The sequence below is a fragment of the Acomys minous genome, assembly GCF_964271855.1.
Source record: "Acomys minous genome assembly, chromosome: 19".
In the NCBI taxonomy this organism is placed as follows: Eukaryota; Metazoa; Chordata; class Mammalia; order Rodentia; family Muridae; genus Acomys; species Acomys minous.
Window position 1 is genome coordinate 56,937,148 of NC_140499.1, and position 12,286 is coordinate 56,949,433.

The 12,286-nt window shown below is 41.1% G+C and overlaps 1 protein-coding gene across 5 annotated transcripts in view; it reads right to left on the reverse strand.

Annotated features, from left to right (window-relative positions):
* Positions 1-521: 521 nt before the first annotated feature.
* The window catches only part of ARFIP1 (ARF interacting protein 1), an 83,395-nt gene continuing 71,630 nt past the window's right edge, over positions 522-12,286 (reverse strand). For all 5 annotated transcript variants that reach the window (XM_084768927.1, XM_084768928.1, XM_084768929.1 and 2 more), the window contains one exon: positions 522-2,329. In XM_084768927.1, coding sequence (XP_084625053.1) covers positions 2,174-2,329 — 156 coding nt within the window. In that variant the 3' untranslated portion in view covers positions 522-2,173. The remainder of the gene's footprint in view (positions 2,330-12,286) is intronic.

The following is a 12,286-nucleotide window of genomic DNA, read 5'->3' on the forward strand; positions in this document are numbered from 1 at the left end:
GAACAAAATGAACACACTACTAGCATGAGGTTACACTTCTTCTGCATATGTGCTCACTATTCAGAAATCACTGTTATTTTTAGCTTTTCTAAAAACCAACCAAACTACTCATTAATCCATGAGTCTATTAGTATTTAGCTCCTAGCCTTTAATCCCAGCACTTGGGAGGCAGAGGCAGGCAGATCTCTTTGAGTTCGAGGCCAGCCTGGTCTACAAAGCAAGTCCAGGACAGCCACAGAAAAACCCTGTCTGAAAAACCAAAATATAAACAAATAAATAAATAATAAATACATATACATATATTTTTTTCAGCTCCTTTACTATAACTGTTGAAATTTGGTGAGACTAGATGTGTTCAACTGCTCAGAGATTCAGATTGAGAAAAAGCAGAGCATGACAAATTAAGTAACAGAAGCAACATTTTTTTTCTTAAAAAAAAAAAAAGAAGTCGGAAAGATATGTTCTCTCAAGTTCCAAATAGTTACTTCTTATTTAAAACTCATGAGGCCAGGGCAACAAGACACTGCGGCAGACACTTTAATAAGAATACAGAGTCCACACCAGAGGCACCCTCTGGGGAATGGAAATCACCATCACAGTTACTCTGTGGAAGAATAAGCTAAGGCTCTGGGAGTACAGGTACAGGAGGGGATGACTTAACACAAGCTCATGGTTTACAATCACATTACATTGTACTAAGCACTCAAGACAGGCATATTAATAAAAAAAAGCCAGCTAAAAGGCATTTGCACGTTATGTAACACATTGTACAGTCTACAAAGTTCATGTATAACAGTAATTTTAAGTACTTCATTTCAACACAATAAAAATGAACAGGTAAAATGATTTCTCTCAAAATACTCATTTATACGTATGACAAAAATCAAAGGAACTTTACATTTAAACAAGTTTACATCACTGAAGAACCGCACAGTGGACAGGCCAACCGCACACACAAGACCAACAGTGCTGCACAAATAAAACGGCACTGGACTGTCTCCTCCTATGACCTCCACACACTTTACCAATCTTTTCATTACCTAAGTGGAAAAAATTCTCCCATCATCCCATTCTTCAAAAGAAATCAAAAGAAACCAAACAAAAACCTCAAAAGTTGGTTCTGCCATCCACCTTAAGTATGGTTTTACGAGGACAAAGAAGCCCAGCATTACAGGCACAGCACACATTATCCACAGGTTTCTTCATGGATGTACATGGTTAGGCAAGCATTACTGCATCTGAGAAGGCACATATCTGTGATTTAAGGCTTAACTGGTATAGTCACACATGAAAGCCAATGAACACAGAGTCTGGAAATTCTCTTCTATCAAAATGGAATTTGCTCACAAACTAGCTTCCTTATGTACAAATTTCTACTCTAGAGACCACTGAAAATTTCCATTTCTATGTCCACATGTTTAAAAAAAAAAAGAGAGAGAGAAAAAAGAAAAACAAAAGCCATCTACCTCTCTTAAGCACGTTTCACTATAAATCAAAATTACTAAAACAATTACCAAATTCATGAGTTTAAACATGTCATTGAAAATATGACCATGTGATTTCCAGATCTCTAAAAATATCTAAACAGAATTTCAGTGGTACAGATTAACTTTAAAAAGGTATCTGCAATAATCTCTGCATAATCAATCATTCATTTGAGCTGTCCCTTGTGTGGACACTACAGGACGCCATAAAACTTACTCTGCAAAATAGCTTCTTGTTTCTTTAAGATAATACATGGACATACTTCTTTTGTTGAATATATTCATATATAAAATACCTGACATTGATACAAATCATGTAAACCTCCCTTGGAAAATTATAGCTGGCCCTCATTTCTGGGGCCAAAAGCCTTGAATTTTTATCTTGTCAGTGCAAATCTATATTAAATATTTCAAACTACAGAAATAGCCACCAACCCTTACATACAAAAAGGATTTCTTAAAAAGGAAAATTATTGTGTTTAGAATTATAGAAATTATTTTTACATAAAAATTACCTACCTTCCCATCAAATTTAACAGTTCAATTGTTATAGTATGAAAAGGAGAAATAAAAGCTCTCTGTGCAAGAGCCACTACAATGGTGGGCACCTCACCGCTTCCCAGCACTACTTAATTCTTACTAGGTTTATGAGCTGTTTGACAATACAGTTTGTTCTTTTCCAGGAGAGTTTACTGTTCTTCAAGCCAAGATGGGGCATCCACTCCAGGGGTTTTCAATTTGACATGGAACTGCTTAAGTGTCAGTTCAAGCTGCTTCTGATTCCCAGCAAAGTAGGCAGCAACAGCACTGTGGAAGAGGACCAGCTGATTGCGTAACACTTTAACCTGGGGACAGGGAGAGTGATGGGTCAAGCATTATATCATAGGCAAGCAGACCAGGCAGAGAGATTCACTACATCCCCAATTCAAGAGTCACCAAAAAGCCATTCTAATAATGACATCATTCACAAACACCAAGTATATGATATCTATTGAGTGACTTTTTCAGTACCTAAAGGGGACAAGTCGGCTCAGGATGTTTTGGTTTTGCATTGCTGGGGATAGAATTAAGGGGCTTGCATTTGGCTAGGAAAATGCTCTACCAATGAGCTAATAGTGCCCTGCCCTGTTAATCATTTCCAAACAACATTATTGAGAATAGTAACTAAAAAGCCCATCATATTTCCCTCTGGAGCTAAGTACACTTGGAACTATGTGAGTACAGAAAGGGAAACATTATCTGTAATGACCATGCTACAGTACACCAGCTGCACACCAGCTATGGGCAGCAGGGAGACTATGCTTTACCTGACTCTAAGTAGGTTGAATATTTTTAAATGCTGCCATTTTTGTCTTGTAAGAAATCAAGTAGCAGCAAAAGTTGCACAGAAAGTCAGTTTATTTAAATGCCATATAACTCTGTTATTTCCAACTACTTATTACTTGTAGTGATACCAAGAATACACCAAAGCTGTTTTTAGGTTGTGTGTGTGTGCGCGCGCGCGCGCGTGTACACCAATACCCTAGGGATGAGGAAGCCAGAAGAAAACTCTAGATCCGCTGGAGCCTGAGTTACAGGCAACTGTGAGCAGCCTGGTACAGGTGCAGGGACCTGAACTCCGGTCTTCTGAAGGAGCAGCGAGAACCCCTAAGCACCAAAGCACCCCGCAGGGGTACATTTAACCATGGAACAATACATCTATGACTCTTTCTTGAAGAAATACCCAAGCTGTTACAAAGATTTATGAATTAAGTTGTTTCCTTTCCTGAGGTTTTATTTATGAAATTCATTCTGATTTACATATCCAGAGCAATATTCAACCAAACTGAAACTCAGGAATTTTAATGATGTAAAATTATCTAAAATGACACCTAGTGCAGAAATAGGAAGCAGAATTTCCAATGTGATCTAACAACTGCATCAGTCATCTTCCTTAATTTCATCTCATCTGCTCTCAGCTGTAGTTGATCACTTTCCTAGCAGGTATGGTGTCTGGACTTGATCCCCAACAACTACTCCGTCCCCCCCCCCCAGGTGTGTGTGTGTGTGTGTGTGTGTGTGTGTGTGTGTGTGTGTCTGTCTGTCTCTGTCTCTCTCTCACACACACCCCTACCTTATGAAAATGAAAGGAAAATATGTAAAGAGCTTGATTACAGAACATATAAATAATTTAGTAGGATGCTAATGCCCCACACACATTGGGTAAAAGATTGAATCAATATTTTACCAAGGAATAGAGAGAGCTAAATAAGCACATGAAAACACACCCTACATCTTTAGTTATTAGGGAAATCTCCACCACTGGTAAAGATGCAGAGTGACTAAACCTCTCCAGCCCAGTTTCCGTATAGTGAAGTGTATGAATCCGACTACTCCACTCGTAGAAGGAATGGAAACCTAAGCACACACAGACTTACACACAGATGCTTGGAGTCAGGCTGGGTTAGCTAGAGTCAGAGTACAACACAGATGTCAACCAACAGCGACTAGATGAACTGGGGTGTTCCCATAAAATGGAGTAATGTTCAACAACAGAAAGAAACGAGTAACTAATTACACGCAATATGGATCAGTTGCAAGAATCCAATGTTCTGTGAAAGAAACCAGAAGAAACGAGTGCAGGTTGCTTGACTCCAATTATATGAAATTTACAAAGTACGGCCTCCCTCTGCCTAGGGTGTCACACTAGTGACCTACCAAGGGCGCTGCCATCTTGCTACCTTGCTCTGCTGTCAGAAGTACTAGCTAGGCCTATGTTTGCAGTTCTGTTTTGGATGGTCCTTGAACTATTAACAAATAAGGGACAATGGTATTTGGTTGTGAAAATCCAACTCCTACAAGGAAGTTCTAACTGGTCACTTTACTGTTGTTTGGGCCACAAGTATTTCCTGACCTGAAACTTAACTCCTAATGCTCTTCAATGAAGGAGAACCGAAGAGTGTGAATGTAACTCATGTGCTGAGCCTGCAGCCTGTAAAGAGCTGTACCAACAGCACTAACGAAAGCGAGCCGCATCTGCAGCGGTCTAGCTACCCCACAGGTATCACACAAGGTAGTTTCTTTCCCCAGCCTGGGATGTGGCAACAAACTGAGCACAGAGACAGCTGAAGAGCTGGCAGTCACAATGCTCTGACTGGGGCATCTACTGTGCCTAAAACACCCCACAGTGACACATAACCCACGCAACACCACGGACAGGCGTGCTTTTTAAGGACTGAGTTCTACTTGTTTTCACAACAGAACAATATGATATCCACAGCCACAAAAACAGTCTCAGCAATGAGAAGGCTGATGTGTGAAAGCCATCTAAAGAAAGCACTCTGGGCTGTCCTTGAAGACAGGACTAACCATGGTGCAAAGCTTTGAAGCTGCAATAATAAAACACAAAACAAAAAGCCCTCCAAATGTAAATAAAGTATGAACTTCCATTCTCACTTTACAACACAGACCGCTTTTTCCTCCAACAGTTTTAATTTTATTTTATGCCAAAACAGGTCATTTGTTTTTCTGTCAACACTAAATATTACAATGTAGACACATGTTTAGTTTGGGTAATAATGTCTTAAAAGTCAGACACAAATTTAAATAAGAGCATTAACTCACTTAACCACTCAAAACATTAGTAAAGCAAGCAAATCCTCAATCCACTTAGTGATTTAAAAACAGGATAGTTTGCTCCCGTTTCTTGCTAGCTAGCCTGCAGTACAGTATGCACTCAGTCCTGCTGGGCCTGATATATTACACACTATCTTGGTTATTAAATAAGCAGACATTGGATTATGAAGATAGCTCAAAGGGAAGAACACAGCTATGCATACATGAAGACATACGTTCAAAACCTTAGCACCTATATCAGAAAAAGAAAAGACAAGAAAGCAGGGCGTGGTGCATGTACACCTCTAACCACAGCCTGGAAGGAAAGGGACAGGAGGGTCACTGGGGTTTGCTGGATGCAGCCTTGCTCCATGTTCAGTGAGACAGACCTTGTCTTAAAGGACCGCAGTAGAGGACATAGAGCAGAACACCCCAGGTCTTCCTTTGGCCTCTGCATACATGCATGGGCAACACCCCCACCCCACCCCACGCACATAAAGGGAAACCATTACCAAGTAAAAATACTCATTAAGTAGTATTAGAAAAGAAGTTACAAAACAATTTTTTAAAAATTAACTTTTGCAAAATCTTATTACAGGTTAAACAATTCAATTTGGAAAAAAAATACAAAACACTACAAAATCCCCATTTTAGGTGTTGATTATGACACAAGAGCAAAGTCCCATGCTGGACCTCATATATGATCCAGATGCAGGGCCACTGAAAATGAATGGTACATAGAATCATCTTCAGGCTACGAGTACGAAGGTATATATTTAAGTAGATTCTGAGTTGAGATTAGAACTGAGTTCCTTCACCATAACAATTCATTATATATATATATATATATACATATAAAATCATTACATATATAATGTATATATAATATATAAGTAAATATTCCAAAATACAAGAACATCTGAAATCCAAAATACTCTGATCCAAGCAGATAGTAGGAGACTGTATCCACGTGGGATATTGTAACATCTGCACTATAATCATACAACAAATTTCAACACTACACAGAAGTATTATTTTACTTAATACTGCAATGAGCACATTTATTAAATAAATTTTGTATTATTTTACTTAACCTGCTTCTTTGGAGGGAGGGTAGAGGAATGAATACAAAGTCATGGATTTTGAGGCAAAATGCTCATGTCTCCAGTCCCTTGGAGAATATTTCAAAAAAAAGAAAAGAAACAAAACAAAACTTCTCAGCTCAAAAGTCAAGAAATGCCTAAGGCTAGACCTCCTGAAGACAGACTGGAGTGTGAGGAACTTGGAAATGTCACATTCCTGGGTGGCTGCATGCTTTTTCACCTAGTGTAACCTGCCAGCAGTCACAAGACAGTAAACATTTCAGAATCTTATAAACAAAAATGTGAAACTAACACTGGTAGCAGCGGAACTAGGGCAAGGATCTAGGCACGAGGTTGAACTAAACAGAAGAGTAACTTTCTAAAGTTATAAGGATAATGCAATATTAAACCTGTGTATTCAGGTGTGTGTGTGTGTGTGTGTGTGTGTGTGTGTGTGTGTGTATGTGTGTGTGTGTGTGTGTGTGTGTGTGTGTGTCTCGCTAAGGATGGAACCCAGAGCCTGTGCACACTAAGCAAGCACTCTGTGTCTAAACTACACCCCAGCCTCAACAGTAGGCTTTCATAGGTTTTTCTGTACATATAAAGCAGGAAAACAAAAAACTACTTGTATCTTTAGATAAAAAAAACTTAGTGGTTAAAGGGATAAATAAAACAACAAAAGCAGAGACTTAAAAACAAGAGCAAAAAGGGTAAATATTACAGGCAAACAATGAGACAACAAATTTGGCAACCTTTTAAAACAACATCAGAAAGAAATTTAAAACGAAATATAAATCACTGTGTGCTCAAGTACAAAGAACTTTCATGAAGATCTTCTCGTGAACAAACCAGATGAGTTCTACACAGAGCCATCCTAGCACCATCTGCCAAATGCCCTAACCACACCATACAATACCTAATTGTTAGAGGCAGAACAACCCCCACAGTGACTCCTAAGGCAGAGACAAACCAGGCTTTCTTAAGGAGCATGCTCAAAGAAGATGCCAGTAGACAATACTTTCTCCCACCTACATAGCATCCTGGGAAAATCAGCACCATGAGGTTAATCCAGTGAGTCCTACAGGCGAACACTGCTCTGTGTACAGCAAGGCTGTGAGGCCACAGGCCTCATGCACAGCAGGAAGCTGCTCAACATATGAGCTATGTCTCCAGCCTTACTCACGCCTTCTTATTCAGAGAATTACTTTAAGTTAGGCATAAGTTAAAATAAGTTATTATACATTATAATAAGCTATTAGTCTTAATAAATACAGTCATTGTGAGGCACTTCAAAGCTATAACCTGCTCTCCCAATAAGTCTAGGAAATCAGAGTTACGTTAAATATACCCAAATCCTGGAGCAACAGACTGGCTTAAGCAAATGCATAAGGGATGCAACGGGGCATCCTGTAAGAGGATATTGGGTATTCACTTTTTCCCCCACACTGCACTATTGCAGAATCGACATTTAGTGTTCCCTTTCCAGGAAGACACCAGAAGAGGACGGTGAGCAGGCCACCTTGGCCCTCCACTAGGTTCCTGAACCATACCTGCCTGTCACACCAGAGAGAAGTGGGCCCTTCGCTCTGGGCAGAGAAGAAATACTATTAAGACACAGGGCGGCCATGGGAAGGGAGTGAAAGCAAGACAGTGTGGCCAAAAGAGGACAGGAGACCTCAACTTCTGACTCACTGGAATTAGGTTCAGCAAATCACAGATGAGCAGGAGGTTAAAGGTAAAAGTCTTAGGCAATGGTGGGGGGTGGGGTGGGGTGGGGGCGCTGATGAGGCACTGCCTCACTGATCTCCAGCACACAAATACAACCAGTTTTGAGTGCTGGCTAGGCACCTGCAGCCTCAACTTCTCCAGCTGTGGCAGAAGCATCCCAAGAGCTCGTATTTTTGAGGCCAGCCTGAACTACACAGTTAGAACACATCTCAAACAACAAATAAAACACTCAACACAGAGGCTTTCTCTCCTTAGACAAAAATGTCTGCTGCCGTCTCTGCTCTGACTTACAGTTAGTGCCCTCCCCTTCCTCCCTTCTGACTGCTCTGTCCAAATGTGATCACACGGATTGTTGCCCAAGCTTGTTTTCCCATTATTGTATAGATTATTATGGTATATATTCCCACTATTCTTTCAAGAGCTGTATACTGAACAGCATTGTATGCTGGCTCTGGAGCCAGTTAAGAGATTTGAATTCTACTTTAGCTGCGAGACTTCAGGCAAGTCACTGACCCTCTCCTGTCCCAACACAGTCCAGGAATGGAGTCGTGTGAGAATACTTGGTGCTTGTGAGAAAACGCCAAGAAACCAAGACAAGAGTCTTATGACCTCAGTCTCTTAAAAAACATGGAATTGTTCTTGGAATATGCTTCATGCCCCTCCCAGGCATAGAAGATAGGAGTGAACTTACTTCAAATTATTCAGTCAGCTGTGCATTATTATTTGTTTATATGCCTCTATGGGAAAACATGTTTTTGCTGAGTGTGGCTCTCCTTCAGGTGCGGCTTATCTGTCACATATGGCTTACCCTTGCAATTGGACACTTTTACTCATGTGATGACTCTTAACCCTCAGAGTATAAATTGTCAGAAGCTATGAATAAAGTTGGCTATCACGTGAACCGGTAGTCGGCCTCATTTATTGGCTTCATCCTCCCAGGCCCCATGGTCTCTACAGCAGCAAACACTCTGAAAGAGCAAACTTGTGGGTTACACAGACAGAAACAATATGTTACACAAAATTAACAAGTGTCCTCTGCTTACAGACTGCCCACAGAGCAGGGGCCCCTGACTGCCTAGATGCTTGGCACTTTACAGACGCATCCATGCGTATTTCTCTGCGGACAATTACAACCAGTAGCAGTGACAACACAACACAACAGAGTGCTCTAAGTGAAGAAGGCCTGCTGAGGTGGGAAGGAAGCCGTGAAGCTGTGTAAGCCATTCTTACGAGCATCCGAGCTCTGAAAGTTAATTTTCCAAAGGAGCTGGGAGAGGCGGCAGCAGCCTGAGACAGAAGTTTGACAACCATGGCCTTGAGAGCACTGTTATACAGAGGTCCAGAGACAGGCTGCAGCAGCCATTTCCCAGAGACAATCCAGGAAACAGCGAACAGAACCCCTCTCGCATCATTCCTCCATTCCTGACCTCTTGTTCAGGATCCTTCTGTCCCCTCAGGTGCTGCCAAATCCAGAGGGAAAACCAGTGTGTGCTGGGAGTGCAGGAGGAGTTAAGGGAAGTTACTCACTGCGGTCTCTATCAGATGCAAGAGCAGATAGTGACAAAATGGCAGTCAAGAGTGGACAGAAAGTCACCCAGGGAGCAGAAAGCCTGTGCCTCCTGGCAATTTAGACACTAGACAATATAGAGCTGACTGAAAACAAAGGCCCATTCACACCCACCATTATAGTCACAAAACCGCTTTCTTGAATAACAATGTATTATAACATAATGGAAAATTTACTTTTAAGGAAAATTATGCCAAGATAGGAAAGATGTTTTCTTCAAAGCTGCCAAATACAAGTAGCCAAAACACTAAGAATGTAACATTTATGTAATTCCTGATTGTGTCATGGTTCTTCTTGCTATAGATAGTTTGTTGTATATATATGTAAGAATATAAATATATATGTAAAAATAAAAATATTTAATAAAATATATAAATAAAATATTTTCATTAAGAAAAAGAAAAATTATGAACCTAAAATCTTATACAAAGTATAAAATTCAGATATCTACTTAAGACAAAAACTTGCAAGCAGTAATATGCTCAGCCTTAAGTGGGAAGAAGGACTAGGCAAACCTCGTTCACACAGTACTTGCTTAGCATGTATAAGGCCCAGGGCTCACTGTTCAGTTCCACAAATAGAAGAGAAAATCAGGATTTTAAGTTAAGAAGACAGACAACCAGAATGCTTTTTAAGTTTAAGATTTTCTTTTAATCACCCTCCTTAGCAAGTAGTTTTCTGACCACACACAACAAAGGACAGATGAGTCCCAACAGGAGCACACTGTCAAGTCATGACAAGAACCCAGCAAACTCACAAGAAACAAGTTAAATCAAACACTGCTACTGTCATGAGATCCCACTCTGAAATCTTCACTAGTGACGGCCAACCCAAGAGACTGTAACTTCGAAGACTTAGTCAAGTACAGTCGTGTTCCATTCAAAGTTCAGACTGACCACTTAAACACAACACAAGTCACAAAACCTGGCAAACCAACTTGGGAGATGCTCAAGGCTAGTAGTATCAGTGAACCATGGCGCCAAGGAACAGAGACGCCAGCCATTTACACAACGGGTACCGTGCAGCACCATGGCTAGGAAGCGCACACTATTGTAAGCGAATCCCCTACATACCCAACAGAAACCTGAAAGCCCAACCCTGCCCTGCAGAGAAGCTGACCACTTCTAACCAAGAAGGACTGGAAAGCATACGAGCCCATAAAGTCCTAGCGTTGGAGGGGTGGAGGAAGGAGGACCAGAAACGCAGTCACCCTCAGACACACTGTGAGTTCAAGGTTCAAAAACCTAAACCCCAAATCCCCAAACCAACCAAACAAAAATACGTCATTACAAAACCTGGTCAGCCTTGTGCACCTGTCACAGCCACAACTCGCTGTCACCTCTGCTCATCCTCTGCAAACTGCTCTGTGGTTCTGGGTAGGAGAGACTCGGATACGTCTAATTTCAAAATCAACCCACAATTCAGCTCTCTTCGCTAATGGTTTGTACACAATTTTTGTCTGATTTCTAAGGAGACAAGGAGGCACTACTACAACCACAAACGCTTCCCTTGTCCTGGGGTTAAGAAGGAGAAACAGCGACGTAGAAGGCACTTATTGACCCACTACCTGGGAACATCTACCGAGTAGCAGATGACGTCTGTGCAGATGCTTTATAGCACGATTCCTACTCTGCCCTTTAAGACGATGAGCGGAAGCAGGTGTGGCTACATCACATCGGCTATTCTCAGCACAGATCTGATCACCAGATTGTGAAGCAAGTAGGCAATTACAGGCTCTGACTGTATTTGGAAAATAGAGCTCTATTTTGAGACTTATTTTGGAAAAATAGTGAGGCTTTTTTGTTTTTGTTTTTTCTCTGTGAACTCTTGGCTGTCCTGGACTCGCTTTGTATACCAGGCTAACTTAGAACTCACAGAGATCCGCCTGCCTCTGCCTCCCGAGGGTTGAGATTAAAGGCGTGCGCCACCACACCTGGTGAGGCACGTTATTTAAAAGATTTTCTAGCTGTGTATTTTTTCTTAGAATTTATTTTATTTTAAATATCTATTTGTGTGTGCACACTCATACCATAACACACGGGATGGTCCAAGGACAGCCTGCAGTAGTTAGTCCTCTTCTTCGACCACGTGGGTCTCCAGGACTGAACTTGGGTCAGCGGCTTTGGTGCCAAGCATCCTTACCTGCTGCAACTCCTCATCAGCCCAGTGCCTGCTTTTTAATAGGAGGGGCTGGTTTTTTGTTTCTGTGGCTTTTTAGATAGGGTCTCATCATCTTACCACATTGACCATGCTGGCCTAGAACTCATGATCCCCTGCTTCAGCCTCTTGAGCAGCTGAGATTACAGCTACATCTGGCTTAGGTAGAATATTTATATGGATTTAAAATTTTTAATATGGCTGAGTGTGATGGAGCACACCTTTAATCCTAGCACTGAATGCAAGCCTAGCTTGTTCTGCAGAGTGAGTTCCAGAACAGTCATGGCTATGAAGAGAAACCCTGTCTCAATTCCTAGCCCCTGCCCCCCAAAAAACCTCACTCCTGTTTCCATCCATATTTTCTCCCTCATAAGTAACTGATTTTATCCAATTTCTAGTTTTCCTTTATGCAAGGAAATAAAATTTGATGATCTATTCTTCCTCCCTTTTATACGTAAGTTACAACACCAGGCTGTGTGATGGTATGCACCTATAACGTAGAAGCATAGGGGTCACGAAGCTGAGGTCAACCTGAGCCACACAGGAAGAGCCTGAAGATAGTAAGTACAACGCTATTTACACGTGGCTCTTTTCATTTAAGGGTATGCTCTGGTGTCTTTCTATCAATACAATCCTTCTTTGTTTCTTATAGTTGTAAAATACTCTAATATTTG